At 36.6% G+C, this 16,126-nt stretch overlaps 1 protein-coding gene across 1 annotated transcript in view; it reads right to left on the bottom strand.

Moving 5' to 3' along the window:
* LOC105882300 (dachshund homolog 2) overlaps positions 1 to 16,126 on the bottom strand; it is a 408,214-nt gene that overhangs the window by 20,993 nt on the left and 371,095 nt on the right. Inside the window, exons 6-7 of the mRNA XM_075999087.1 lie at positions 2,701 to 2,849; positions 2,428 to 2,575 (exon numbers count right to left, since the gene is read on the bottom strand). Coding sequence (XP_075855202.1) covers positions 2,428 to 2,575; positions 2,701 to 2,849 — 297 coding nt within the window. The remainder of the gene's footprint in view (positions 1 to 2,427; positions 2,576 to 2,700; positions 2,850 to 16,126) is intronic.

Genomic DNA, 16,126 nt, shown 5'->3' with positions numbered 1-16,126 from the left:
GTAGTACATAGTTTCTATAAATCAATGAGTATAATAGTTTCCTATAATTATGTTAGTCATTAGATGTAAAATGCTAAAAACAGTGCTTAACCTGTAGTAGACAGTTGATAAGCATTAGCTAGTAGTATTAGTAGTTACAATAATGAGAGTAATAGTAACAATGATAGTAATAGCAGTAGTGGTATCATTATTATTATATTGTAATAAATATTAAATTTATTAAACACAAATACTTCACAGTAAATTTAATAATAGATACAACATTATATCTACCATGTCTAGGACTTTTTAAAGGACAGTATATATGATATCAATTATAATTACAGATCTGAGGTGTCTACAGAAAGTTAGTAAACAGAAATCAGAATGAGTAGATAACTAAAAGTTATTATAGAAGCCAATTTTACTACATGCAGATTTTTATAAGCCAATTTAAGAATCTTATTATAGTTAACATATGATTTTTCAGGGTTTTTTATATTTTTATTTTTTTATTTCAGCATATTATGGAGGTACAAATGTTAGGTTAGATATATTGCCTGTGCCCCAGCCAAGTCAGAGCTTCAAGCATGTCCATCCCCCAGACAGTGCACACCGCACCCATCAGGTGTGAATATACCCATCCTTTCCTCCCCTGGCACCTGCCTGATGCCCGATGAATGTTGCTACTATATGTGCACATAAGTGTTGATTAGTTAATACCAATTTGATGGTGAGTACATGTTGTGCTTGTTTGTCCATTCCTGGAATACTTCACTTAGTAGAACTAAAGAAATGTGAATTATTATGACTATTAATCACAATATCCTAGTTTTCATACCAAATATCAGAAACATACTAATTTCACCAAATTTTAAAAAGATAATTTAGCCTTTGTTTTATGGTATTTAATTAACTTGGAAAAATATAAAAAAAACATATTTATTTTTAAATTCAATGACTGGATTTCCATTTTGAACTGAATAAATGATTGGCCCTAAAAAAATATACAGTACATTTTAAATGTCTTGAAACAAATTTCAGAGCATAACATGCCACTTGGGATTAATATAAGGTTAGTTGGATTTCAGTCAAATGGAATCATCTTTACTTGTTCAGGGAGTTATATCTAGATTGTGGATTTTTCTCTGCCTTTCTTTGCCTCTTCTTCCCACTCTCTTTACTTATTTTTAGGCTTCATGACTGTTCCATAGAAGAGTAATCAGGGAAGGGAAAGAAGCTCAAATTCACAAAAGTCACCTATGCTGCCATTTGGTGTTTTATGGTAAATGTAGGGAAGATATAGAAATATTGACTAAAGTGAGATTGCAAATCTTTTGTGGTTTTGATATGAACCAGTCTCATTTATCCATTGCTGTAGATAATAAAATAGCTACCAATGGTTAGAAAGTTTATTCTATTTGTGAATAATTCAATATTTCTCTATTCTGTCCCCTTTCTTTCCATACCTACTTCTGCTACCCTAATTCAGTTCTCCTCACCATTGTCTGGATGTGAGCAATCTCATTTTGCATAAATTCCTTATTTCTAGTTTTTCACCTCCCCCAATCTATTCCCAACACCAGAATCTATCCAACTGAAATCAGACCAGAAAATTCCCATGCTTCCCGTCACCTACAGGATAAAGTCCAAGCTAATCTTTTACATGGTTAAAAATGCCCTTCATAAGTTAGTTCCTATCCCCATCATCCTGCATGCTCTTCTACCATTCATTTCATAAAACTCAAAGCCACTGTAATAAAATGTACTTAGCCATTCATGTATGAAGTTTCTTCTCCCTATGCCTTTGCTAACTGATACCTCTGACTAGGATGTCCAAATCACTCAAATACACATATACTCTTTTTTAGTCTACTGATACTTTAAGACTCAGATTCATGTCAGAAAGTCTTCCTTAACCATCTCACAACCACCAGTAAACTAACCTAACTACTCCCTCACTATATAACCATATAGACTGGCCATGGTTACTCTTGCCACTTTGTTTTAAAATTAACTATTTTTTCTAGTCTTTTAAACTAGTCTATTTTTTCTAGTCTTTTAAATCCCTTAAAAACAGGACTGAATGTTATTCATTTTATAATTTCATAATCTAGCACTGTGCCTGACAAAGAGTAATAATTTAATATATAAGGAATTTTAAGATTATCTCTATCCAGGTTGATTTTATGAAATTGTGAGAGAACTATGAATATTCATGTTTTTAAATCTGCAACTGACCCAAAGTGCAGATCTAGCTTATTGTCTTTTAGAAGAGAGAGAGAGAGAGAGAGAGAAATTTCTTACCTTGTGGCTTATACACAATATGGATTCTTAGCTTGTCATTTCTTTTCAGAAATTCTAACCTATTCCTGAGAATATTTTTTATTACTATTGAAAATACTTCCAACAAAATATTCACTGGGCAATTGCACTTGTTAAACTTACTTCTACTTTGAAGCTCAACTGCAAGTTGTCTTTCAAGGTTTTCTCTAATTTCCCTCTCTCTATAGAGCTCCATCCTCAGTTCCTTCTTTTCTTGCTGAATCTGCTTCTCTTGGATGCGAGCATTATCCAACGCCACTTTCAGTAGACCCTGTCAAAGTACAGCAAATGACATGCAGTTCATCTTATCTGTTTTAATTTATCAAATATTAAATAATGTATGTAGGTGCTAATGTCTTGTATTACATTTATTTTGTTTATAGAAATATTGTTGACCTGAATGTTGGTCAACAGAGTCTCCACGGAGGACAGACTATCAGCAAAAATGAATGGTCCAGGGAATCCAGGAGGCAATGCCTGCCCAGGAGTCAGTTGGATCTTGTCCAAAGGTGACTTCATCATTGGAATTTGAACTGGTACCTCTTCTGCAAATACAAAATTTATATCAGAAGTTTCACAAATTAACAGCTCAAAAATTTCACTAAGTCATCTCTACTAGGATTCTATAAAGATTTTTGTTTCTAAAACTAAATGGCTGACACTTTACACTAATAGTTAAAAGTCATATCTATTCTCCAGCTGCCTCAAATTTGTCAAAATATATACTTCTATGAAGAACTCATGGAACTGAAACACATTTATTGCTAAAGAGGCATGAGATTTGATATTTGAAGAAACAGATTTAAGATATAAGCAATTGACATATATGTTTATGAATATCTATAAATTAAATAATCAGATCACTTCCTGGAAAAACATAAGGTGCCTGTTATTTTTTCTCTTCAAATCTATTAACATATCAATTTATCTATCTACCTTCATTATTTTAACAGCTTTATTGAAGCATAATTTACATCCATTAAAATTTATGTATTTCAACTTCATTTTTAGCAAATTTAGACTTGTCTAATCATCACCACAAATCTATTTTAGAACATCTCAATCCTTCCAATAAGATTCTTCATGCTCATTTATAGTTAATCTCCTTTTCCACCCCAGCTCCTGGCAAGCACTAATCTATTTTTTGTCTCCAAAGGTTTGCCTTTTCTGGATATTTCATATAAATAGAATCCTACAATATGTGGACTTTTATATCAGGCTTCTTTCACTTAGCATAATGTTTATGAGGTTTATTCATGGTGTGGCATGTATGTGTAGTTTATTCCCTTTTATTGCTGAATAGTATTCCATTGCATGAATATACCACCTTGTGTTTAAATATTTTCTAGTTGATGGACATTTGGATTATTTTCAGTGCTACTTTTTGAGGAATAGTCCTTATGAGAAAAATATCACCTATGACATAAAAACATGAGTTTTACTTATTTCCCTCTTTTATTTTTATAATGTCTTTTCTAACATTCTCACTACTTTAATGAGATTCCCTTTTAGTTTCATATAGAGAGATACTAACAGATTTTTTTTTTTTTTACTTAAGCATATTATGGAGGTACAAATGTTAAGGTTACGTACATTGCCCTTGCCTCCCCTCCCCCCTCGAGTCAGAGCTTCAAGCGTGTCCATCCCCCCCCAGATAGTGCATATCACACTCACTATGTATGTAAATACCCATCCCCTCCTGCCCCCTCCTACCTGCCCAACACCCGATAATTTTTTTTAACATTTTGGTTACATTTGATATCTTTGCCTCTCCCTAGCAAGGGTTAGAGTTATGCCATTCCCCTCCACAACGCTCACCACATCCCTCAGATGTGGGTCTACCCCTCAACCCCTAAATCCCTGGTGAATACTACCACTATTTGAGCACCATAGTGTTAATCAGTCAGTACCAATTTGATGGCGAGTACATGTGGAGCCCATTTTTCTGATCTTGTGTCACCTTACTTTGGATAATGAGCTTAAGCTCAATCCAGGATAATATAAGCAGTGCTAGCTCACTGTCATTTCTTAGAATTGAGTAAAATTCCATTGTAAACATATACCAAATTTTAATAATCCACTCATGAATTGACGGACACTTGGGTTGTTTCCACATCCTTGCAATAGTGAATTGTGCTGCCTTAAACATTCGGGTACAGATGTCTTTATAATAGAATGTCTTATGCTCTTTTGGATAGATGCCTAATAATGCTATTGCTGGGTCGAATGGTATTTCTACTTTTAGCTCTTTGAGGTATCTCAAAATTCTTTTCCACAAAGGTTGCACTAATTTGCAGTCCCACCAGCAGTGTAAGAGTGTTCCTGTGTCTCCACATCCTCGCCAGAATTTGTTGTTTTCAGATTTCTTGATACAGGCCATTCTCACTGGGGTTAGGTGGTATCTCATTGTGGTTTTGATTTGCATTTCTTTAATGATTAGCGATGTTGAACATATTTTATATGTTTGCTGGCCATTATTCTGTCTTCTTTAGAAAAGTTTCTGTTCATTTCCGTTGTCTATTTCTTGATGCGGTTGTTTCATTTTTTCTTGTTAATTCTTTTGAAATTCTAGATAGATCCTTGTTATCAGACCTTTATTGGAAGTGTAAAGAGCAAATATTTTCTCCCATTCCATAGGTTATCTATTTGCTCTAATGATAGTTTCCTTGGCTGTGCAGAAGCTTTTTAATTTTTAAATGAGATCCCATTTGTTTATTTTTCTTGCTAATAGAATTTTGTCTGTTAAGATGCTTCAGATTTTATTTAGGTGGATACATCAAAATTACAAAAGGAATCACCTCTTTGAGAACCTTAATTACTTGGATATTATGGCTGACAATCTTTTATGTGAGATGTATGAACTAGATAGCAAAGTTTCCTCTAAAATTGCATATGTAAAAACTACATATATATACATATGACGTATGCCAAAGAAACTGCTACAGAGAGGTTATCTTGAAATGTAACTAAAGTTATTCTTAATTGTGGTTCAACAGCATTACATGATGGGGTGAATTATAGCACCTCAGACAGTTATTCTACTCATTGTAGTCTCTTAATTTCAGTAACACGATATAAGCAAGGTTTAAAAAATATATATCCCTCTGGTCAGAAATAATTTCAGTGACTCCATATATTCTAGTGAGACACATTAAAAAAAAAGAAGACTATGTTTGCCTCACTTCAAAGAATGGGCTCAATCTCTACCCAGGATAATATCACAAAGAGGGAAAAATATGCACCACATGTACTTGCCATCAAATTGGTACTAATTGACCAACACTAAGGTGTTCACATGGTAGTAATATTCATTGAAAGCCAGTTGGGGAGGGGGTGGGGGGCATAAACCCACAACTAATGGAAGTGGAACACACTGTATGGGGGAGGGACACACTTGTAGTACTGGCTTGGGCGGTACAGATGCATTTCATGTAACCAAAATTTTTGTACCCCCATAATATCCTGAATAAACAAAACAAAATGTTTTTAAATAAGTAAATTTAAAAAAGACTAGATTTGAATCTAGACCTAGATAATTTTTACATGGTTTAGAAAAAAGCAAACTGAAAACCCTAGCTATTGGTTCTGGTTCCTGTAGAAATGTAAATATCGACTTGTCGCACAATTAGACTTCATTTTTTCAATTGCAAGCAGCCTACATACGAAGTGTATAAAGTCTTAAACTACACTGATTTCACAGTCATGATGGTTTGCTGTGGGAATCTGAGTGTGGGAAGTTGCTGCATACAATTGCTGGAAGCTTCAGTGAGACTACTTAACATGATAGTATTATCTGTGAATAAAAGGTACTTAATATAGGCCAGCTTTACTTTTTCTATTTTCTAAAATCAATAGGAATTTTAAAAAATGCTAAATGATTATTTTAGAAAATAATCATAAAAGGTTTCACATTATTTGAATCCAAATGTTAAAATAAGTATTTGTTTATTGGTCTTAAATAATCCAATAAAATGCATAAAATATTTCATTATTTCTTTTTAGCACAGGAAGTTATGATGAATATTTTCCTAGGAATTATTTCTAGTAACCCTTTAAAAATAGTATTTTGATCATAGATGTATGTGTTTTCTACAACTCCCTTGTAGTTTTATTTCCATATTATTTACTTATAATAATTTGGATATTTAAAATTTACCATAACCACTTATAGAACACTTCTCTCTCTCTTTTTTTTTAAGTCAGTGGTAGGTTTGGAAGAGTTGAAGTACTCAGAGTGAATCAGCATATTAATCAAATTATGTGACCTTATTCAACTACATTGTTTCATTTGAAATATTATTTTTTAAAAAACTAAATCCTAAAACACGTCTTAGGCAGCAGCTCTAATGTCTCTAAAGTACATTTCTCAACAAATAACCAAGCAATATTATGATTTATTGTATCATTTGTATTTTGTCTTCTCCACATGAATGCATTAAGTGGATAGAAGGACTTCATAATGACCTATCAATATTAATAGTTCAAGAGGTTCTATACCTTTATACTGATGTTTATAAATCTTAAAGTATGAATTTATATAGCCTAGAAAATCTGTTTTTATAAAATGAACATCTACAAAGGTAGAATATTGACTTCCTGCTGATTCAGAGACAATAAAATAGTTACTTTGAATAAACATTTGTTTCAGGGACAGATTTCTTAAAATTAATGGATTCCTTGTTCTGTATCACTCTACACATATATGTAATCTCAGTGGTAAGAATATGAATGTTGCCTTACAAACAAGATACCTGAAAAGGAAACCAATACATTTAGTATTCACAAAACAAAATTATAATGACGTTAAAATTGCTAGAAGTCTTCTATTTGGAGATGGAAGAAATGCCATTAAATTGTCTGAAAGAAAAATTACCATTAACTAAGAATACAGGTTGCATGGTCTATGGTTTGCAATGCTGCTGTACAGTAGATTGAAGTTGCAAAATAGTATTACTCTTCTTTAAAGAGATAGACACAGCTGAATTAGATGTTGCTTACTGCAGTGAGGATCAAATGCAAAAAAATCATATTTCATCAGACCTAGTCAACACCAGGAAAATAAATAGAAATATAAGAGGTATGCAGGCAATGATTCATTTTGATAATCTGGCCCAAGAGAGACACATAGAGACAGCACACAGATCTAAATTTCTATCAAAAGACAAATAGGACACAGAGGGTGGGAACTGGGATGACAGTGTAGCAGAGGTCACATCGATTTTCAGCAGCAGTTTCCACACAGATGAGATAACCCTGGACTCTATTTGGCCCATTGTTCATATCCTACCTGTCCCACAAGCAATAAATTTCCTAGTCCTAGAAAAAGGGCAGTAAAGAAGGATTCTACTTATGACTTCTTATGATTAAGTTTCTGTGCAAACAAAATATGCTTTTCAGACCAAGGTCACATTGCATGTTAAGGTCTGTAATACCCAAAAACTAATAGTTAAAGTGTATTATGTTTTAGCATATACTAGTAGAAACTATCAAACTATACATCCGAGTTTTTTTTCTGATTTAAATCACATTCTACAAAAATGAATGATAAATGCATTAGAAATTGATTTCAATCTTGTAACAACAGGTCTTCACATCTGAATGGCATCTATCTATCATTTTTCTCAGTTTGAATAAATTCCACTATTATGTAGGAATTTATTAGGTGGAGTTCAGAAATCCTAATTGGCAATGAAATTAAAATGGGTAAGTACTAGAAACATGGATTGTCAGTTAAATGAGAGCATCACCTTGTAACCCCAGGAGAAAGGTTTTTTATTATTTTGATTTAAAAGGCTGGTGTTCAAGTGTATATATTAAAATCTTTATCAGCACATAAAATGCAATGGTATAAACTAAAAAATAAAGATAGAACAACTGCTATCTTGTCAAGAACATGAACAATCTCTCATTTTTTTGAAGCAACATGGGGGCTGATTTTATTGAGCCCAGTTGTAAAACCTGCCATACTTTGTGATAGCACACGGGAATCCACATAGGGAACAGGCTCTTTATTTTAATCACTTGCTTAGGACCCAGATAAATAGATGTAAAAGTTGACAAGAACTTCATTTGTAGAAAAAAAAAGATATATATATATATATATATATATATATATATATATATATATATGGTAAATTCTCGGGATGAAAAAGTCATCATGAAAATAAAATCAAGGCAGGTAGAGAGTTTCCATATGACTCCAGTGCTTATTCTCCTACTTTTCTTGTGAAGCTGTTTCTGCTTTCCTCTGGGCTTTGAGGATTGCAATACAGGAATATACACTGAAAATAGCTGACTCACCCAGCAGTGGAAAAATGCAGCTACCTAACAGGTCATCAGTTTTATTCTTTAACAAGTAAATTATATTCCATTATTTGATTTGAGAGCTTTCCCCTAAATACAGCTGGCCCAAGGGACTCTCCTTTGTCAATGTCATTAGTATTACATTCAGCACAAGCAAGACACCTGTTTCCTTCTTCCAAGCTGAGTAACAATAACAGCAACAGAATGGCCAACTGCTGTGTAATGATGTGACCTGCATGAATATAAGGAAGTATACATAATCTCAGTTGAACAATGACTCTTCAAGTGTTCCATCATCAAATATAGAAAAGGAAAACTTGATCCTCAAGTTGTTACATTTTTTTAGCAGATGGAATAAAAAATAATACAGATAAATGAAAACAGAAAGCTAGTAGCAAAGGAATGAATGAAGGACAAGCAACCTGAGATAGATACTCTAAAACCAATTAATGCCCCTGTTTTGCTCTGAATTTTGAGATTAGCAATTTGGCACAACAGACTCATTTATAAATTATGAGATTAGAAAATGTTCCTTGCTCAAATTAGAGTTGAAAAAACTGTCAGATATGTTATAAGGTACTGGGTGAAATTTGAATTTCAGATAAACAGCAAATCATTTTAATATATGTCCAAAATATTCCATGAGACATCCTTATATAAAAAATGACTTGTCATTTAGCTAAAATTAAAATTTCAGAGGGCACAGTTTCCCTTTTTTTATTTGCTAAATCTTTTGAAGAACATCCCAGAGCCTTTCAAACGCTAATACTAAATATTAACATATATTATATGTTAAGACAGGCAGCAGAGAGCATAGTGATGAAGAGCAAAAGACACTGGAGCCTGACTGCCTGGGTTTGAATCCCTGCTCTATGATTTACAAGCCCCTGGGAAAACTACTTAACCTTTCTGTGCCTCAGTTTCCTCATCTGTAAAGAGGATGCTAATAATAATAGCTACCTCTTAGGGTTGTTATAAAGATTAATGAGTTACTATCTGCAAAGTCCATAGAACAATGTCTGAACCCAAATAAATGCAATATAAGTGTTTGTTAAATAAATTAAATGGTAATTGAAAATTTCTAGAAGTGGGAGAGGGGAATATAGTAATGTATTTAACCACCTAAGCATGTAGTAATACTTCATGATATATCATGTTTGAAAAGATCCTTTTCTAGGTAATAACGGGATGAGCCCAGCTTCATTTTAAATTAGGTCAATTTTACTTTCCCAGTCATCAAAGACCCGAGGAGACTTAGGTCAGTGGTTCTTAACCTGGAGTAATTTTGCTGCCCAGAGGACATTTGGCAATAGCTGGAGAAATTTTTGTCAAAACTGTGTGTTACTGACATCTAGTGGTAGAGGCTAGGGATGCTCCAAACGCCCTACAAAGAATAGGACAGCCCATAACCTCTTACCCCTACCTCATCCTAGAAAACAAATTATCTGTCCAGATGTCAACACTGGTTGAGAAGCACTGTTCTAGAGTTACATAGGAAAATCTCAATGAATGGACAGTTAACTTGATGTCCCTTTCTGCACTGAACTTCTACTACAGGTTGAGCAACCCTAATCCAAAAATCTAAACTCTCAAATGTTCCCAACTTCAAAACGTTTTGAGCTCTGACATGACACCACAAATGGCAAATTTCACACCTGACATCATGTGAAGGGTTACAATCAAAACACAGTACAAAATTTGTTTTGTACACAAAATTATTAAAAATACAGGGGGGGCGGAGCAAGATGGCGGACGAATAACACCGCCAAACAGAGTCTCTCTGCAGAAAAGACAGATTCTAGCAGAAATTAGAAAAAAGAAGCAAGAAGACGAGCATACAGTGGACAAGGGCCGGAAGGAGGGGTACCTGAGACCCCGGGAGACTCCACGGGAGGAGGCTGCGGAGGAGAACTGGAGGCTGAGACCACCAGAGCAGCCCGGAGACCAGCGGCAAGGGTAGGTGGATTTGCTGTTTCCCCTCCTCTGCATTTGGGACTGCTGGTGGGCTCCACAGCAGGTGGAGAGACCTGCGGACACCAGCCCAGAGACCACCGCCGCCGCCAGCCAGCGGTGAGCCTGTAGCAGACGTGGCACCAGGTTCCCAACTTCCTCCGGGCACCTCCATGTGCACAGACACGAGCCGCGCGGCAGGCGCCATGTTGCCTCCTCCTCCCCTCCTCTGACCCTACCTGCGGCTGCCCAGAGAGACAATACAGCCACCAGCTGGAGGCACCTCCAGGGAACGGGACTTTCCCTCTTAGGACCCTATAGCTGACTCAGGGGAACTCAGACTGTGAGCTCCCTACCCGCCCGCCCTCCCAGGTGCTACTGGCACTGAGTTCCCAGGAGAACGGTGCCGACTCAGAGGCTGAGAGACATAGACCCAGCTTGGGCTCCCTGTGGGTGAATTGGGACCAGAAATCCTCTCCCTGGTGGGGATACAGTTTGAACTCTGGGACCCAGAGGTCGGACCTGCAGACCAGATCCCCTGCACCAAGGGCTAGCATTGCCCAGGGCACAGAAAGGTTATACGTGAACAGCCTACGGAGGTGTGTGTGCCTCCAGGGGCGGATTGGCATCCTAAAGGGCAACCCTCCTCCCAGGAGGAGGCCATGCGCCCAACCCAAGTGGCGTTCCTGTGTAGGGAACCTCCCCGCTGGCATCACAGTCCCGGGAGGCCTGGTGGCTTGTGGTCTGGCCTGCTGGCAGAGGCCCAGGAGTAGCTGCGGAGTTGGGGAGGGTGGAAAGAAACGAGGCCCGCTGCAGACTGCCAGTCTCAGACAGCCCCGCCCCCACACCCAGACTTTCTGGTTGAGCGGGTCCATTCCAGCCCTGCCCTGACAGCTTTCCCTGGAAGCAGAGACCAGACCTTTGACCCCGGCTAACGGCCTGAGGGCAGGCTTACACAAAATCCACAGCATAGCCTGTTCCTCCAAGCAAACGCCACCTACTGACAGGTACGACATCCTGCACAGCCTTTTCACAGCACCCACTGACTCAATATACAGGGAGTGGTCCAATTTCACCCACAGACACCACCTAACGCCTCAGAAACTAAACAAGGTGTGTGAATACCCAAACAATAACTTAAGGAAAGAAACAACAACTGATCGACATGGGAAGAAATCAGCGAAAGAACTCAGGAAATATGAAGAACCAAACGGAAAACACACCTCCAAAGAGGAGCACCAGCCCCCTAGAAACGGACACCAACCAAAATCAGGAAACCAATATGACAGAACAGGAATTTTGTATGTGGATCATAAGAACACTCACCCAGCTGAAACAACAACTCAATAACCAACATAAAGAAACCACAAAAAGCCTACAGGATATGGGAAAAGAAATAGACACAATGAATAAAAGTGTAACCGAACTCCTGGAAAAGAAGAATCAATTCAAGAACTACAAAATACAGTAGAAAGTCTCAAGAACAGGGTAGATCAAACAGAAGAAAGAATCTCAGAGTTGAAGATAACATCCTCCAATTAAATAAATCAGTCACAGAAATAGAGCAGAGAAACAAGAGAAAAGAGCAAAGCCTACAAGAGCTGTGGGATTATGTGAACAAACCTAATGTGAGGGTTATAGGCTTACAAGAAAGGGAAGAAGACAACACTCAAGGGTTGGACAAGCTGTTTGAATATATAATAGAGGAAAACTTCCCAGGCCTTGCTCAAAATCTTGATATACAAGTTCAAGAAGCTCAGAGGACCCCTGGCAGATTCAATGCAAACAGGAAGACGTCACGACATGCAGTCATCAGATTGACCAAAGTATCAACTAAAGAGGCCCTTCTAAGAGCTGTAAGACAAAAGAAGCAAGTAACATACAAGGGAAAGCCAATTCGAATAACATCAGACTTCTCAAATGAGACCTTACAAGCAAGGAGAGACTGGGGCCCCATTCTCACTCTTTTGAAACAAAATAATGCCCAGCCTAGAATATTATTCCCTAGAAAACTAAGCTTCGTATATGAAGGAGAAATAAAAACATTCTCAGACAAGCAAAGGCTCACAGAATTCACCAAGACAAGACCAGCTCTACAAAAAGTACTTAAAACAGCGCTACATATGGAACATCATAATAATAACCCACGAATATAAAAACAACCAAAACCCAAGGATATTAAAGGCCAGATATTACAATGGCTCAAGACAGAACTCATAGCAACAACATCCAACCCAACAGAATGAACACTAATCTACCTTACCTATCAGTTCTCTCAATAAATGTGAATGGCTTAAACTCTCCACTCAAGAGACATAGGCTGGCTGAATGGATAAGAAAATACAGGCCAAGTATATGCTGTCTTCAGGAAACACATCTAACCTGCAAGGATGCATATAGACTAAAAATAAAAGGGTGGAGAGCAATATTCCAAGCAAATAGAAGCCAAAAGAAGGCTGGTGTGGCAGTTCTAATTTCAGACGATTCAGTTTTTAAACTAACAAAAGTAGTGAAAGACAAAGAGGGTCATTATATAATGGTGAAGGGCACAGTTCATCAAGAAGAGACAACAATTTTAAATATATATGCACCCAACTTAGGTGCACCCAGATTCATAAAGCAAACCTTACTGGAGCAAAGCAAATGGATTAATAGCAGCTCCATAATCACTGGAGATTTCAACGGCCCACTGACGGCATGACAGATCCTCCAAACAGAAAATTAATAAAGAAATAATGGACTTAAGCAAAACTCTAGAACAATTGGGTCTGACTGACATTTACAGAACATTCTACCCAAAATCCACTGAATATACCTGCTTCTCATCAGCTCACGGGACATTCTCTAACATTGACCATATCCTAGGACAAAAAGAAAATCTCAAGAAATTTAAAAAAATAGAAATCATACCATGTACCTTCTCAGATCACAGTGGAATAAAACTAGAAATCAACCCTAAGAGAAACTCATATTTCTACACAAAAACGTGGAAATTAAACAACCTCCTACTAAATGATTACTACGTAAATGAAGAAATCAAGACGGAAATAAAAAAATTCTATGAAGAAAACGACAATGGAGAGACAAGTTATCAACTCCTCTGGGACACAGCTAAAGCAGTTCTGAGAGGAAAGTTTATCTCCATAAATGCCTATAACCAAAAGTCAAGAAGATCACAAATAGACAATCTAATGAAACGACTCACAGAGCTGGAAAAAGAAGAACAGACCAACCCCAAACCCAGCAGAAGAAGTGAAATCAACAAGATCAAATCAGAACTAAACTAAATTGAAAACAGGGAAGCTATTCAGGATATTAATAAAACAAAAAGTTGGTTCTTTGAAAGAATAAACAAAATTGACACACCATTGGCTAAGCTAACGAAAAGCAGAAAAGAGAAATCTCTAATAAGCTCCATCAGGAACAAAAAAGGAGATATCACAACTGATCCCAAAGAGATACAAGATACAATTTCTGAATACTACAAAAATCTTTATGCACACAAACTGGAAAATGTGGAGGAAATGGACAAATTTCTAGAAACACACAGCCTCCCTAGGCTCAACCAGGAAGAAATAGATTCCCTGAACAGACCAATCTCAACAGCTGAAATAGAAACAGCAATTAAAAATCTCCCTAAAAAGAAAAGTCCCAGTCCAGATGGCTTCACACCCGAATTTTACCACACTTACAAAGAAGAACTATCTTGCAGAAACTATTCCACAACATCGAGAAGAACGGAAACCTCCCTGACACCTTTTATGAAGCGGATATTACTCTGATACCCAAACTAGGAAAGGATGCAACAAAAAAAGAAAACTACAGACCAATATCCCTAATGAATATAGATGCAAAAATTTTCAACAAAATCTTAGCTAACCGAATCCAGACACTTATCAAAAAAATAATCCACCATGACCAAGTGGGCTTCATCCCAGGGATGCAGGGATGGTTCAACATACGTAAATCTATAAATGCAATTCACCACATAAACAGAAGCAAAAACAAAGACCACATGATTCTTTCTATAGATGCAGAAAAAGCTTTTGACAAAATTCAACACCCTTTCATGATATGAACACTTAAGAAAATAGGTATAGAAGGGACATACCTAAAAATGATACAAGCCATATATGACAGACACATAGCCAACATCATACTTAATGGGGAAAAATTGAAATCATTCCCACTTAGAACTGGAACCAGACAAGGCTGCCCACTATCTCCACTTCTGTTCAACATAGTGCTGGAAGTCTTGGCTACAGCAATCAGACAGGAAAATGGAATCAAAGGTATCCAAATAGGGGCAGAAGAGATCAAACATTCACTGTTTGCTGATGATATGATATTGTATCTAGAAAACCCCAAATATTCAACCAAGAAACTCCTGGAACTGATCAATGAATTTAGTAAAGTCTCAGGATACAAATCAATACACAGAAATCAGAGGCATTCATATACGCCAACAACAATCTAATTGAGAACCAAATCAAAGACTCAATTCCCTTCACAAGAGCAACAAAGAAATTAAAGTACCTAGGAATATACTTAAGCAAGGACGTAAAAGATCTCTACAGGGAGAACTATGAAACATTGAGGAAGGAAATAGCAGAGGATGTAAACAGATGGAAATCCATACCATGCTCGTAGATTGGCAGACTCAATATCATCAAAATGTCTATACTACTCAAACTGATCTACAGATTCAATGCAATACCTATTAAAATCCCATCAGCATTCTTAACAGATATAGAAAAAATAATTTTACGCTTCGTATGGAACCAAAGAAGACCCCGAATATCAAGAGCAATTCTAGGCAACAGAAACAAAATGGGAGGCATTAATATGCCAGATATCAAACTATACTACAAAGCTGTAGTAATTAAAACAATATGGTATTGGCACAAAAATAGGAACATTGACCAGTGGAACAGATGTGAGAATCCTGATATAAAACCATCCTTATATAGCCATCTAATCTTTGATAAAGCAGACAAAAACAAACGCTGGGGGAAAGAATCCCTCTTCAATAAATGGTGCTGGGAAAACTGGATAGCCACCTGTAGAAGGCTAAAACAGGACCCACACCTTTCACCTCTCACAAAAACCAACTCACGCTGGATAACAGACTTAAACCTAAGGTATGAAACTATTAGAACTCTAGAGGAAAAAGTTGGAAACACTCTGCTAGACATCGGCCTGGGCAAAGAGTCCATGAAGAAGTCCCCAAAGGCAATTACAGCAGCAACAAAAATAAATAAATGGGACATGATGAAGCTACAAAGTTACTGCACAGGCAAAGAAGTAGTCATGAAAGTAAACAGACAATCTACAGAATGGGAGAAAATTTTTGCATCCTATGCATCCGATAAGGGACTGATAACTAGAATATACTTAGAACTCACGAAAATCAGGAAGAAAAAATCAAACAACCCCATTAAAAAGTGGGCAAAGGACTTTAACAGAAATTTTTCTAAAGAAGGCAGAAACATGGCCAACAAACATATGAAAAAATGCTCAACATCTCTAATCATCAGGGCAATGCAAATCAAAACCACAATGAGATATC

The sequence above is a fragment of the Microcebus murinus genome, chromosome X (genome assembly GCF_040939455.1).
Source record: "Microcebus murinus isolate Inina chromosome X, M.murinus_Inina_mat1.0, whole genome shotgun sequence".
Taxonomy (NCBI): domain Eukaryota; kingdom Metazoa; phylum Chordata; class Mammalia; order Primates; family Cheirogaleidae; genus Microcebus; species Microcebus murinus.
Note: the sequence above shows the minus strand (reverse complement) of the source record. Positions and strands in the feature narration are given on the sequence as shown.